The 16376-nt window shown below is 34.6% G+C and overlaps 2 protein-coding genes across 3 annotated transcripts in view; one reads left to right on the forward strand and one right to left on the reverse strand.

The window, feature by feature from the left end:
- The window catches only part of LOC142984127 (neural/ectodermal development factor IMP-L2-like), a 153791-nt gene that overhangs the window by 137148 nt on the left and 267 nt on the right, over positions 1-16376 (reverse strand). The window lies entirely within an intron of this gene.
- Positions 10828-15789, forward strand: LOC142984129 (uncharacterized). The gene is made up of 7 exons (XM_076131529.1): positions 10828-10934; positions 11216-11261; positions 11874-12019; positions 12776-12966; positions 13509-13600; positions 14163-14297; positions 14836-15789. The coding sequence occupies exons 2-7, from the start codon at positions 11256-11258 to the stop codon at positions 14971-14973; spliced, it is 708 nt and encodes a 235-aa protein (XP_075987644.1). The 5' UTR covers positions 10828-10934; positions 11216-11255; the 3' UTR covers positions 14974-15789.

Consider the following 16376-nt stretch of genomic DNA (forward strand, 5'->3'; position numbering starts at 1 on the left):
GATACTTAACCTCTAAACTATATAAAATCACCGTTTTAGTGAAGTTGGAGTAGTGTTGTACCTCGGTCACTGTCGATCAGCTGTACCTTGGCCAGTGGCCAAGGTACAACCTGGATGTTATACTTTGGCCAGGAGAATGTTTTATTAAATTATTTCACATTTACGTAATAATATTCCTAATTAAATATCTTTATTATTTCAGAAATCGATGCAAAAATCACTTAACAACTGGAAATGGCCTGAAAATGAGGAGATTAAAACCCCGCAAAAAGTTAACAAGAACAGAGAAATTTATTATGTTCCAGAGATACAGAAGTACTGGGATTTCTACTAAATGCTTAAGGCTGAATAATATATCTACATTATTGATAGTGTTTTTATAATAGCTAGTCCAAATGACTGATTAAAATTTAAGAGAGAAATAATAATTTATATATAGGTAAAGATAATCTATACTAATATTATAAAGCTGAAGAGTTTGTTTGTTTGTTTGTTTGTTTGAACGCGCTAATCTCAGGAACTACTGGTCCGATTTGAAAAATTCTTTCAGTTTTAGATAGCCCATTTATCGAGGAAGGCTATAGGCTATATATATCATCACGCTATGACCAATAGGAGCAGAGTAAAAGTAAAAAATATTACAAAAACGGGGAAAATTATGACCCATTCTTTCTTATGTGACGCAAGGGAAGTTGCGCGGGTCAGCTAGTTGTTTCAATATTTTATTTTCCTTTGCTATACTATATAGGTATATTGATTTGCTATATTATATTATGTGATATCGTCGCTGCGCCTGCCAAGTTCCACATGTGTCTTTTGTGAGATTTTAGAAAACTTTTTTTTTATTTGGGACACAATATTCATTTTTTTTAACATCAAAATACACATATGGAGTTTGGCAGGCGCAGCGATGTGATGTAACGAAACGGTGGCCAAAGTTAGTTGTTTTTGTTTAAATATTTTGTTTGAAAAGCATAAAAAAAGCTATGAATATTATTTTAATTTTGATCATTTCTAAATTTTGATCATTTGAGAATTTTTAAAATGTTTTGTTAAATACTTGTATACTGTAATAATACTGTGTACTGTAATAAATCAAATAAAATGATTTTATTTAACAAAACTTGATAATTTGCTTAAATTACCCCCAAATTTCAATGTGGCCTAGGTACAACGTACTACTGGCCTAGGTACATAGGGTATGTTGTACCTTGGCCACATTTCCCATTTTTTTTTAAATTTAAAAATATTATGTAAGTATTAAATATACATTTCTGATATTTTTTTGGTGAGTACCCAAATAATTGACTTTTCAGAATATGCAAATATGATTTGTGTGCTGCACGTCAAATCACAATAAAAAATATATTTCTAAAAAACCGGCCTAGGTACAACAGGTTCCCTTACTTATTAATTTTATCGACAAATCCCATCCCTATTCAAATTTCCCAACTCGTCTGTTATCTTTTAAGATAACACTCGTTAAGCCACGTCAAAGGCCTTCGAACTGCTTGAACAACTTCGATACTAGGTACTAACCATACGATAGATAGATAGACTTATAATAAAATTAAAAGCAGTGATAGGTGAGCGGTCTTTATGCACCTCCCACGTAGTTGGTCGATTCCAACTACAGGCTTTTCGAAGTTCTGTGTGTATTAGAAATAATTATATTATCACTTGCCCTAACGGTGAGGGAAAAAATCGTGATGAAACATTGCATGTCTGAAAGTTCTTTAACTCACTCAAAGTCCATAAACCGCACTTGAACAGGGCGGTGAACTCAAGACCTGACCCCTCCCCCATTCCGGGAGGAGATCCTTGCCTATCAATGGCAAAACGTACACCCCCTATTAAATGGTTTTAACGCGGAAACGCGGGTGTATTTCATATACGTCTGCCTACACCTACGGATATAAGCAGCGTGATATTGCATAGGATTATATGATTTAAATGAGATACACAAAGTTCTTTGGCGCATGAACTTAAGGTTTATCCTGATCTTTTTAAGACAGGAACGCAAGTGAAGCCGCGAGCATAACCTAGTTTAAAAGTCCATCTAAAATTGCACAGTAGCCTCTCAACAGATTCACTTGATCCTTACTTAATTCAATTGAAGGTTTTCTTGCGAAAATCGTTCGGAATTTTAGATTTTCACATACATTTGATACATAGACGTTTATTTATTTGATTTGATTGGAATAATGTTCGTGAGGTGATTTCTTAATTAGAGATGGTACTTACGAATTTGTAATTACATTCTTGGTTTAGATACAAAGTAAGACCTTGCTCAATATGGTACTAGACTATATTTATCGGCTATATAGTGTCAAAGTTGTTCAAGTCGTAAAAACATCTCACATAGCTTGACTATTCTTATCGCCTGCAACCGCCATTAGCTTAGCTGAACTAAGCGGTCACCCATCTATGTAATGACCGCGATAAAGATTGCTTAACCCAGATTCGTTTATACTTCTTTTGCTTTATTTTTACATTTTAAAATGTTGTTATGTACATATTATACACGAGTTTTATAATATTATGTCAATGGTTTAGAGGTTAATCAGGTCGTGGGTTCGATTCCTACACGGAAAATTTAAAGCAATTTATATATTAAGTTAACCTACTTTAACCTAAGAGGTATATTTTCATAACTTTCTAAAGTCAAACATTTAAGATGAGACATAATTGTACACCGAGCTGATGTATGAGACCTAGTTCTAGATTCCGCACCTAATGGGCTAGAAGCGTGATGATACGCAACAGTTTAATGTACCTATCACGACTGTGGTCTATTACCACAGGAGTATAAGCACAGAGAAACAACTATGATACATACATACATGATTTAACCTGTCGTAAGTATTTTTTTTTGCCGGAGGTCGTGAATTCGAGTTCCATCTACTGTTTTAAATATTAAAAAATTTTATACTAACCCTCTTATTCATAAAAATACATCAATAATTTACTCATAAAAGTTATGAAAGGCTTATAAAGTGTTTTGTTTCTTTCACTCCTTAGTGAAATAAAAAAGAGAACACATATTATAGTAGCTATATAACTAAAATAGGTTTATAGTGTGTTTATGAATAGGAGGGTAAGTAATTCACACTTGTATCTAGTTCCTAATGTTATTAATTTCATCTTTCTTAACTGTAGAAATGAGCACAATTTTGTTAATGTTGCGTAATCAACTTACCAATTTTTTAAAATGATAATAATTAATATCCAAAAATAAATATTCTCAATTACCTCAAACCGGAATACAAAATATTTTTCAGTACGTAAAAAATAATAGTTAACAACTCTCATTCTTTTAAAACACACAAAGATCAAGATTTTAAAAAGAAATCTTTTATATTCATATTTATTTTTCTCTAAAGAGACAGCTACCGTTTTTAAAACCAACATTCAATTACTTACTGTTATGTACACTGTGTTACATCACATTATCTCATCGCAATCGATTCGTTGGCTTGCGTTTACCGATACATTACTTTTACACGAGTGATTTCGCTAATTATTCGATTTGTACAACCATATTAATAGATATCGTGCAGTCTTGAGAGATTGTCCAATTATTTCAACTGATTTAGACTGTTTTAGTAGCATCCTTGAAGACTTTTACTAAAGCTTGAATTTATAACATCCTCCTAGGTAAAGGTAAATAAATAAATATCATTGGACAAATTACATGCGGTCATTTGATTTTAGACTAAGCTAGATAACTGATAAATCAATATGTTATATAAAACTCTTCCGTTACTGACTGACTGACTGATAGACAATTCACAGCCGAAACTACTGAGCGTAGAAACTTGCAATTTGCTATGAAGATTCCTTAAGAAGTGTAGAGGAGCACTAAGATAGGATGATAGGAAATTCTTCACAGAAGGGGTTAAATTTCAATGCAGGCAAAGCAAGGTACTTAGGTATTTACTTCTAAATACATCATTACATAGAAAATATTACAACAGGTTCAGAACAGATACTCGTGTTTATCACATAAACGTTTGTCCTCATAGGGATTGCAATCAGTGCAATTTGGCGTATATTCGGTTCAGTTTCATAAAAATCAGCTAACTATGCATGATTTTATTGATAGTGTATTAGTAGTGCACAATATGCAAGTACACTCTCTATTTCATCAATTTTATAGAGCAAAGGAAAAGGACCGACATATATTATGTAAAACCTAGCCACATATCATATATCTTATATGACAGGGGGCGAGCCTATTACTAATATCCTGACTACTCATGGCTTAGCAATTCTTCCAAGCTATGTTGGAATCGGCTTCCAGTCTCACCTGACGCAGCTGAGTACCAGTGTTTTACATGAAGCGACTGCCTATCTGACCTCCACAACTCAGTTACATGGGTTATACACGATACCCTTCGGTAAGACTGGTTGTCAGACTGGTCACCCATCCAGAGAACAACCTCGGCAAGTGTGGCTTAACCTCAGAGATTGATCCGCGCGGCTGTTGTTCACTAAGCCACGAGCTCCTCTATAGAAAAGACCAAAAGCACTTTGTCCAAACTGGAAATCGAATCCGGGACCCGAAGATAGCAGTCTGATACACAACAGACCGCGCAACTAAGGCATCTCATTAAAATACAATATTTTACAAGTAAATCATTTCGTAGACATGTTAAATAACATCGTGTTTTCATTGTGACAGTTGTGACAGTCGCCATTTTGTGTCACGTTAGTTCGTGCGACGTTCACCAGGCGGCACCACTGTCTTTGAGCTTTAATTTCGACATTTTGATGTTTATTTTGAGAAAGATTTGAACTATAATTCACTAGAACAATGGATTGTTTACGGCCCGGTTACAATACTAGATCTATCTTTGGATTATCCTATTATAGTTACCACGATATATTTGATATTTATTTATAACATCTTGACACACCAAAAGTTGTTAGACACATATTTATAAACATATATAAAAATATATTTAAAAACTCCACGCCATGACTCGGAAATCGAACCTGAAACATCGTAATGAGCAATCACGACTACCGCTCGGACCGTAGACAATAATAGACAATCGTTCGCCATTGACAATCTCAGGAAACCGAAATTTATTATAAACGAAATGAAAGTGTGACGAATACTTATCCACCGTATTTGACTAGCTTCTATCCGCGACTTCGTCTGCCTGAAAATATATCTTGGGATAAAAAATACCTTAGGCATTAATTTAAGCTATAAACTATCTGTATCAAATATTAAAAATCCATTCAGAAGTTTATGTGTATTTATAGAGAAAGAAACAGCCTAACAAACTATCTCCTTTATTTAGGTAAAATAAATATTTACAAGTAAAACCGCAGTCTATATACAGTATAAACAAGCCGCTCTACTTTATAACATCAAAATGAACGAAATTTGATCCTACTTGTAGATTACGCATCGTTTACTGAAGAGACGGTACTCGATTACTTTGCACTATTCGGTACGGTTAGCAACGAACCTTCACTTATTTTCTTATTTATTTATGTGTTGTTTATTTCACGCAGGCCCATAGATATATACCTTAGCCTAAAATATATAATGTATGTTATAACACTGCTTCCATAAATATAATTTCGAGTGAAGACATTATTTGTTGAATAAACATAAAAACGAAAAAAAAACCCTATAACTAATTTTATAATCTAGTGGTCAACGGTCCAACCCGAGGCAACATAACAGAGGGGGTTAGGCTTTGAGTCCACCACGGTGGCCAATTGCGGGTTGGGGACTTTGCGTACCTTCAAAAATTCTTCTAAAGAACTCTCAGGCATGCAAGGTTGCATCACGATGTGTTCGTTCGCCGTTGAAACAAGTGATAATATGATTATTTATAATACACATTTAACTTGGAAAAATTATTGATGCCCTATTTTGGGTTAGAATCTGCATCTATCTCCACTTGCGAGGGAGGTACCCACTTACACGACTCGGCTATCACTTTCTTTTAATTAAAACATTACTATAAACATGTGAGAACATTTAAAAACTTTGTTTGGAGTTTTTTTTGTTTCAACATGGTTGCTTAGCAGTCGAAGTCGAAAAAATACGACTTTAGAATATTTTTGATAATTTTATTTAATACTATGTTGTTGGCGGAATTATCCATAATGCCAGATTCGCCATGAAGCTAAACAAATAATTATTAGGTCGGGGAAAAAGTCTTTTCGCATTATAGTATGTATAAACTTGTAATAAAATCTCTTTGGCTTCAAGAATCACAAATGAGTACACGGTTCATTAGGTTTCTTTCAGTGAGCTCGTGAGGTACCCAAATATTGAGCCTTTTTGTGTAGAGATAAGACTTTATTACAAGTTCTTACATACTATAATGCGAAAATACTTTTTCCCCTAACCTAATAGAACTTTGTTTGTGTACGGTACATTGCTCAATAAACAAGTGAACAGATACGCAACACTCGTGTCCAGTGCGCTCGTGATCGCTACTGATACACTTAATTGATTCTAACTATGACCTAGAGCAAGGCTACGCGTTACTTAACTTATATATTTAATATATTACTACATGATGTTATTACTTTGGTAAATTATTTGGGTTAAACATATAGCTACTTAATTTTAGCTTCATGTTAAAGTGCTATACTTTCTTTTTTTTTAACCTTTACAGTCGCACTGCAGGGCAAGGATCTCCTCCCATAATGAGGGAGGGGTTAGGTCTTGAGTCCACCACGCCGGCCAAGACTGCGGGTTGGGGACTTTGCATGCCCTCAATAAATGTATTAAACAAATTTTAGGCATGCAAGGTTTCCTCACGATGTTTTCCTTCACCGTTGGAGCATGTGACAACTATTTCTAATACACACATAACTTCGAAAAGTCATTGGTGTGTTGCCTTGGGTTCAAACCTGCGACCACTTGCGTGGGAGGTGTCAACTTGTACCACTCGGCTATCACTGCTCGTGTCAATTATTCTTTGTAAATTATTTGAGTTAAAATATGCAGCTACCTAATTTTAGAATCTAATATATAAAATTCTCGCGTCACAGTTTTCGTTGCCATACTCCTCCGTCAGTAATTTTATAAGATGCTCTTTGGTAAAGTAAGTGTCACGCCGCTACCATTCCGTCGGGAGGTCGTGGGTTCGATTCCCACACGGAACAATTATTTGTGCAATCCACAAATAATTGTTTCGGGTCTGGTTGTACTTTTTCCCTTGTTTGTATGTTTGTAAAAGTCTCCGCGACACAAGAGCAATTCTTAATGCGGGAGTTAACTTTTTTGAAATAAAAAAAACATGTTACACGAAATTAAAGCATAATATTTATGTAAATACTATACAAAAAATAACTTAAATAACATAGAAATCGAACCCAACTACTGACACAATAACTGTCCTACTCAACCACTGCACCTAAGCAATAACTCATTACCAAAAACAATATGCCTATGTTAATAAACTCTTATTATGACTATAACCTCAAAAAGACTCGTCTAATTCACTTGGTTGCTATATTAACCACAGTTAACCATAGTTAACCATAGTTATATGTGTTTAATGGTGTATGAACACTATTCTTGGCATGTTACTTCATATTGCTTCATTTTAGGGGGTCAAGTTTAATGAAGTAACGAAATAAATAATATATATTAGGTTGTTTTGTGTAGAGAAAAGATTTTATTACAAGTTCATACATAATATAATGCGAAAAGACTTTTTCCCCGATCTAATATAATACATTATAGTCCCACTGCTGGGCAAATGTCTCCTCCAGAAATGAGGGAGGTTAGACCACGACACTCGCCAAGTGCGGGTTGAGGACTCTGCATCTAAAAAAAAAATCTTATGCAAGATTTTATCACGATGCTTTCCTTTACTGTTAAAACAAGTTATAATAGTATTTATAACAAATTTCAGCCCGATCTGACCAATGGTTTGGGCTGTGCGTTGATAGATCACCATGTCAGTCAGTCAGTCACCTTTGAGTTTATTTTAAGTTTCATATACCTATATATAAATATACATAATATAACTTCTAAAAGTCATTTGCTTGACATATACCTAAAAACTACAGAATTGATTTGGATTAAATTTGGCGATAAGACAGACTTAGAAAGGACATGCAAACATCACATAACTTCACGCCTATTATAGCCGAAGACACAGGCAGAGGTGTATGAAATACACCCACGTTTTATAATTCACAATGTCAGTTCCAAGTAATAGAGATTGAGCCATTGAAAGGACATTTTTACCAGAAAACAGCAGGCAGAGACGGAGGCATAACTTAGTTTTATACAACTCAAAGAAGGTACACAAGAACATCGTGTTTTTAGTGACAGGTGCAACGCTAGATCACGAATTATTGAATTATAGCCGACAAATGTAGGCTAACGAAATACTTTAATTTATAGCCTTAATTTATTGTCCTATAAAACGTACGGTTGTGTTCATGATGGACTGGGTTCGTTTATTGGATCGGACAAAGGAATAATTAGGCATTATTTAAGACTAACTTATGTGGATGAGTAATTAAAATAAATGCTGTTTTTTCTTTTCAAAAAAGTTTACCCGATTTCAAGTGTTTGGACTTTCAAGCTAGCACTCTTTTTTTTTGTAATATGAGCATGGATAGTATAAATTAGTGATAATGAGGACAAATTATTTAACATTTTGATATTTGATTATTTAGTTCAAATAAAAAATAAACATTTGATCCGCTAGTAGAAAAGACTTCAACGCGTTCGTCAAAAAAATTTTTTTTAACTATTTTTTGTCAGAATGTCAATTACTATCACCCTGCTAGGTGTAGGACTTCTCCCGTAATTAGGGAAGAGTTAGGCCTTGAGTCCACCACACTGATCAAGTGCGGCTTGAGGACTTTGCATTCCTTAGTGAACTGTCAGGAATACAAGGTTTCATCACGATGTTCTTTATTTTATTATAAAGAAACAGCTCCCGCACTAAGAATCACTCTTATGTCACGGGGACTTTTAGAAACATACAAACAAAGGACACAAAGTACAACCAGACCTGAAACAACTATTTGTGGATCGCACAAAAAATTGCTTCGTGTGGGAATCGAACGCACGACCTCCCTAGGCAATGGCAGTGGCGTGGCAACCACCTTTTGATTCCTTCGCCTTAAAATATTTTTAATAAAACATAATTTGAAAAAGACATTTGTGTTATTATTGGTGCTCCTTCTACATAAATTAAAATGTTGTTATGAGAGACTGATCGTAAATTTAAATAAATGTACAGCCTGCGAGCCTAAGTCTTAGCCGTAAAGTAAATTTTAGCTGCACGTAAAGTAGAGCATATTTAATACGTTCATTGCTTGGAGATCGTACACGATATGGATTGGAGTATGCTCTATTTCATTAAATATTAATACTGACGAATATTTTACATAACTATAAAATTAACTATTTTTATTTAGGCCCGATTTCCATTAATTCTGGATAAATATGAGATAGTAGATAGAATTTTTCATGCGTTTGCTGTTACTTTTTTTTAAAGACTACTTCCACACTACACTTTACATTGCACAAATAATTGTTCCGACTCAGAATCGAACCCGCGGCCTCTGGACGCAGTGGTAGCGGCGTGGCAACCTAAACCACGGAGTCACGGAGGCAGTCTTGCAGATAGGTTATTTGACACTTTTTCAGGAGATATGAAAGTAGCTCTGGAATTTTACGCACATATTTTATGGAACCCGTGAAATTCAGTGAATAATACACTATAGGGCATTTATCTAATCCAATGTATATAATAAGATTTTTTAAGCCCATTACCCACTGCTGGGCAAGGGTCTACTCCCAATCTAGGGGAGGGGGGGGGTAAGGTAATGTGCTATAGTATAGTTCATTATTTAATTGCTATTTATAACTTGTTTACTACACTTAACCAATATTATATTGGTTTTATAACGTTATCTTAATAATAATCGTTTACTTAGGAAAAACCAAAATAACAGCCTTCATTGAAAACAACAATCATAAGGGAAAAATAACCAATTAAATTAATAATTATTTTATTAAAAATATAATGTTCTCGGACTTTCCGCGTTTTGTTTACTTAATAAAGAACTTATTAAGTAAACAAAACTTACTTTCAAATTTTAAAATGGGGATTTTAATTATTTAAAAAGGGATCTATTTCCAAACTTTCTAACCGACTCAAAAAAGATTGTTCTCTATTTGCTGTATTTTAAAAATATAACCTGTTACTCAATTAAACTGTTTTTTTTTGGTTGGTCTGATATCACATAACTTTTTCCGATTTCGAATTATTGATAATTATATAAGAAATTCAATGTTTATACATTTTTGGACCGTAAGTAAGTATGTACGAATTGTGATACATTTTTAAAATAATTTATCTTTTTACCAGTGAACTGGACCAACCTCACCCGGGCATAATTTTATCCCATTGATTCCATTCCCGTGGGAATTTCGATCCCATCGATCCCAAACACACCTTTTCCCGACAGTTATAAATATATTAAACAAAGAATTATCCAATCTAGTTAAGTTGTTGAAAAGTTATCGGTTCATAACGTTTCGGTGTTGCATTTTTATTTATATAGAAGATAGATTTAGCTTGCTCTTTATTATATTTTATTGAAAATAGAGGCTTTAAAATACGGTATAATAATTTCTCTACTTATTAATAAACGTACTTTATATTACTACTAAAATAATAACCAAAAATAATTAGTTTGACCTTCTATAGGAATCAGAGCAACATCCACGCTTAAAGATGAGCCGTTCACTCACACAAACATACATACATACATACATACATATACTGATCATTCACATATCGCTATATAAGAGCTCGGGAATCAATACGAATCATCATTCGGGCATCATCGGTCGTCTTCGTTTGATGTTCGGGAATAATTTTTGAATTTTAATAACCGTTTGTGAAGTGAATTTTGAAAAGGTTTGAATTTTCGCAGTTTTGTAGTTTTCTTATAGTGTAAATAATTTGTATAGTAAAAGTCAGTTTTATAGCTTATAGATAAGTGTCGGTTAGCCTATCTGATGGATAGATAATGTGACAGCAAATGTTGGAAAAAAATTATTATACATATATGTCAAAATTCCACAAGATAATCTTACTTGTACTTATAATTTAGAAGTTGTGAAATCAATCCGGCCACAAATTAAAAAATCTTAATTGCAGTAAATAAGCCGTAAAAACTATAACAATTGATTTTACAGGTCAACGTTTTCATTTGAAGAAAATTAGAAAACTAGCAAAATGAAAGTAAGTGCTTTTATTATTTTGTAAAATAATCCTTTTTAAACCAGTAAATAATATGAATAATTTGATTCCTGTTTTAACCCTCTACTGCATGAACCGCATGGTATTGTACTTTTGATGTCGTATTAAGTCTAAAGTAACGATTGAACCTGACTGCCTCCGTGGCGCAGTGGTTTAGGTCACCACGCCAATACCACTACGTCGGGAGAACGTGGGTTAGATTCCCACACGAAACAATTATTTGAGCGATCCACAATTTTTTTTTCCATGTATGGAATTGTCCATGTATGGACCCACATCACAAAGAGGGTAAACACTGTTGGAAAACATCTTGAAGAAACCTTACATGACCAAAGAGAAAACTGTATTTTGAGGGATGCAAAGCTCCTAAACTGCACTTGATCAACTTAAACTCAGTCACTCCCTCATTTCGAGACTTTCTTTATATCACAAATAATTGTTCCGGGTCTGGTTGTACTTTATGTCCGTTGTTTGTATGTTTGTAAAAGTCCCCGCGACACTAAAGCAATTCTTAGTGCAAGAGTTGTCTAAAAAAAACGAAAAAAAAAACTTTTGCCCAGCAGTCATGAGTTAATCATTTTATTTCTTTCTTAGCTCATAATCCTCAGCGCGTTGGCAGTGGTATCGCTGGCCGAACCGCCGGTAAACAACAGATATTTACCTCCCGGACAAGGCCAGGCCGGACCTCCGTCTGCGCTCTACGGAGCACCGGCGCAGAGGCAAACTGATGCTGTGTTCAGGTAATATTAAGGCTTATAGAAACATATTAGGTCGGGGAAAAAGTCTTTTCGCATTATAGTATGTATGAACTTGTAATAAAATCTTTTCTCTACATCAGCTCGATATTTGGGTACCTCACGAGCTCACTAAAAGAAACCTAATGAACCGTGTACTCATTTGTTATTCTTGAAGCCAAAGAGATTTTATTACAAGTTCATAGGTACAGTCACCTCCAAAAGTAGATGAACAACTTCATATTTTCAAAACCTCTGTGTTACGTAGCTTTAATAAATAACTGATCAATCAGGTAGAATGATTTAGAATTAAACATTTCAATCAACGGCAAATGTATTTTCCATGGAATAATGTGCACACTTCAGTATATAGGGTTTCAAAAGATTGAGTATGATCAGCTACTTTTGGAGCTGACTGTACATACTATAATGCGAAAAGACTTTTTCCCCTTAGTGCAACTAGAAGTATGTGAAATGATGGGAATGTATCGTTGTGTAGAAATTGCAAAATATTTTTACTTTGTATTTCTTACAAAAAAAAAACTGCCTTTTCAAAATTATAACTATTTTGTATCCAAATTTTAAATCTTAAAAGTTTAAAAGGAAATTTATAAATGTTAAGTATTGTTGTAATGTGCAATATAAGGATTTTGAGAATCACTTTATATTTAATACCATTAATTTGGTATCATAATATAAAACATTACATCTATGTACTGTTACAAGTAGATTATATTATAAGCAAAATATATTGTATTTCAGAAGCCGCCAACCCTCTCGCCCGTCCTCCCAATACGGCGCCCCGTCTTCTCGCTACGGCCCTCCCTCGCAGGGTGGGTTCAACACCCCCTCATCACAGTACGGAGCCCCCGACCAGGGCGCCCCGGCTACTTCCTACGGCGTACCTTCAGCTCCTTCTAGCCAATATGGTGCTCCTGGCTTTGGTGGACCAGGTAAGATCATAAAAATGGTGTACGTTATAGAGTTGTTTGCAAAATGATAGATACTGATAACTTTATTCTTACTGGAATATTTTAAACTATAGATATGACTAGCTTCCGCCCGCAACTTCGTCCGCGTGAAAAGTGTCCTATGTGTAAATCTAGGGTAATTTCAGTTCAATCATGCCAATCTATACTAATATTATAAAGCTGAAGAGTTTGTTTGTTTGTTTGTCTGAACGCGCTAATCCCAGGAACTACTGGTCCGATTTAAAAATTTTTTCAGTGTTAGATAGCCTATTTATCGAGGAAGGTTATAGGCTATATATCATCACGCTACGACCAATAGGAGTAGAGTACCAGTAAAAAATGTTACAAAAACGGGGAACATTATGACCTATAATATTCTCTTTTATGTGACGGAAGCGAAGTTGCGCGGGTCAGCTAGTATGTAAGAAAATTTATACAAACTTTTATCCCCGAATAATAATAATATTATGTTTACTGTTGGTGGTCCAATAAATATATAAGATGATTTTTTGTATATTCCACAGGTGGTTTCTCCCAGGGTCAGAGCCGTGAATACTTGCCTCCTAGCGCCGGCGCCGGCGGCAGAGGAGGTTACGGCGGTGATGAAGGCAATGGTGTAAGTACTTCTTAACCAATCATGTGCCCATAGCCAGTTGCGCTCACCGGTCGGTAAACGATCTGTGAGTTAAGCAAATCTTGGCGTGGTCATTTCATAGATAGGTGACCGCATAGTCGTATTTGAGCTGGGCGTCTCCGAGCTTCGGGCACGTAAAAAGTCCGTTCCGGTTGTTGTCTACTAAGATAATAGTCGTTAAGCCATGTCAAAGGCTTCTCGGGCGGCTTGAACAACTTTGACACTAGGTTGACCACTAACCATACAATAAGATAAAAGAACAATCATGCTCTTGATTTAAACAGCATTTGAACAATGAATCAGATTATTCCACACTATATGAAGATATGGAAAAGAACTAGATAGGAAACTGTAGCGCAAAAAGACATGAATCGTTTGGCGGTTAAAAAGTGTGGCCAGGAGTTTGTTGGCAGCTCTTCTCATTGGCTCTACCTTCCGAACTGGCGGTAAATTCACTCTCTGTATCATTGATTATAATTATCATAAGTGTACTTATTTGAACTGAATGAATAAATGATTTGATTTTGATTGTTGAACTTGCCAGGAGCCAGCCAACTACAGCTTCGAATACATGGTGAAAGATGAGCCTTCTGGCAACGACTTCGGACACCGCGAGTCCAGACAAGGAGACAGGGCTGAGGGACTTTACTATGTGTTGTTGCCTGATGGCAGGAAACAGGTAACACCAACTAATCAATTTTACTACAAACCCCTAAAATCACTTTACCCAGGATTAGCAGTCTTTTACATTACCACTTAGACCACAGAGGTAATAAAGGTCTAGATTTCAAGACATTTTCCCTCTTTGGTCTCAGCAGTAACTAATCGCTGGGTCTCGGGTTCAATTCCCGTGTCAAGTAAGGTATTTGGTTATACTGATTTCTGTATCTTCAAATGAATTTATGATGATTTATTAGTTCGGGGAAAAGTCTTTTCGCATTATAGTATTTATGAACTTGTAATAAAATCTCTTTGGCTTCAAGAATCACAAATGAATACACGGTTCACTGGGTTTTTTTCAGTGTTTCTAGATTGTCCCCAGGGACTGGACTCACCACTGACAACTGGGAACACAAGTAGGGAGAAAATTCCCAGTCGTTACCCCGGGGTAGTGTTAGAGGGGAAAATTGGGAATATACCATTTCTACCTTCAATAAAAATAAATTAAAAATATCTTTATTCTACACGCTTTTCTAAATTTATTTCTGTTTTTCTAGACTGTAGAATATGAAGCCGACCAAGACGGTTACAAGCCCAGGATTTCATACGAAGACACCGGTCTTGGCCAAGGAGGTTACGATAGGAACAGCCAGAGTGGTTACAATGGCTACCAGAACCAAGGAGGCCCTTACTAAACTAACGACAAGTAGCCTATAAAAACGATAACTGGAAAATACTTTTGATTATTTCAAAAATGATTTTCTTAGTATCGTTTTTAGGTTTTGCCAACTATTTTCAATTATATTTCAGTACTGATCTCCTAATTTTAAAACTCAAAAGAAAAGATATTTAATCGATTGTCGTTAAATATAATTGAAAATAGTTGAGCATAGATAAAGTCTATGAGTTGTCAAATTTTATTCTGTGAATAATTTTGACAGTTGATAATATTTTATCTGTGGTTCGATTTTGGCGGGAACTTGAAGTGTCAAAGGTGAAAATTTTATTTTTTATTTTCATACGAAAATTAAATAGAATTTTCATTTTTGATTTTATTTATTACGTACATTGACGACGACTTGCGCTATTAAATGGATAATGAGCCATATTTACGAGACTAATGTACAAAACGCTTATTTAGTGTAGTTTTTAGAAAAACAAAATGGCCGAATATATTTTATTACCTTTTTACTTCATTCCTTTTTAATATTCTGTCTATTGTTTTTCTACTATTTTTTAAGTCGGAAAAATATTTTTTCACATTTTGTAAATGTGATTTTATCTTTCCGATGAATTTTATTATAATATTATGATTATTATTGTACCCGGCCAGTAAGTCCAATGATTTTAAATTTCTAAGCATTAATGTGCTGAAGTATTTATCCTTATTTTTCAAAATTAATATAAGATCTATTATATTATTCTATTGATAATCTGTATATTATACTAATATCTAAACATTATACTTAGTACATTTAGCATCGCGACTACTTTTGTAAATAAATGAACTATAAAAAAATATAATCTTTTGTTATCCAACCCTACAATACTAACAATTAAATATCTGCAAAAAAACTTCAAAAACCTATTCTAATACATAGATTGGCTGTATTTATGTACAATTTTAATTATTTTAAATAAAAATAAAGCTTTTTAGCGGAATATAAATATAGAAGTAGTCTAAAACCTTATCAATGTAAGATACACACGATCGGCTCAGAAAAAGGGGTTTACGAAAAGCCGAACAGAACCAACAACAACTGATAGAGCAGCACATGTTTTTGTAAAACCTTTGATATCTCAAAAGTACGTATTTGCTCTGTGGTTTCATAAATACTGACGATTAATCTCCAATAACTGGGCAAGGATCTCCTCCCGGAATGAGAGAGGGGTTAGACCTTGAGTCCACCACGCCGCCTATGTACGGGACTTCACATACCTCCAAGAACTGTTTTATGAAACTCTCAGGCATGCAAGGTTGCATCACGATGTTCTCCTTCACCGTTGGAACAAGTGATAATTATTTCTAATACACACATAACTTCGAAAAGTCATTGGTGTGTTGTTTTGGGAACGAACCGTCGACCGTGGGAGGTAC

Source organism: Anticarsia gemmatalis, chromosome 26, assembly GCF_050436995.1.
Source record: "Anticarsia gemmatalis isolate Benzon Research Colony breed Stoneville strain chromosome 26, ilAntGemm2 primary, whole genome shotgun sequence".
NCBI lineage: Eukaryota > Metazoa > Arthropoda > Insecta > Lepidoptera > Erebidae > Anticarsia > Anticarsia gemmatalis.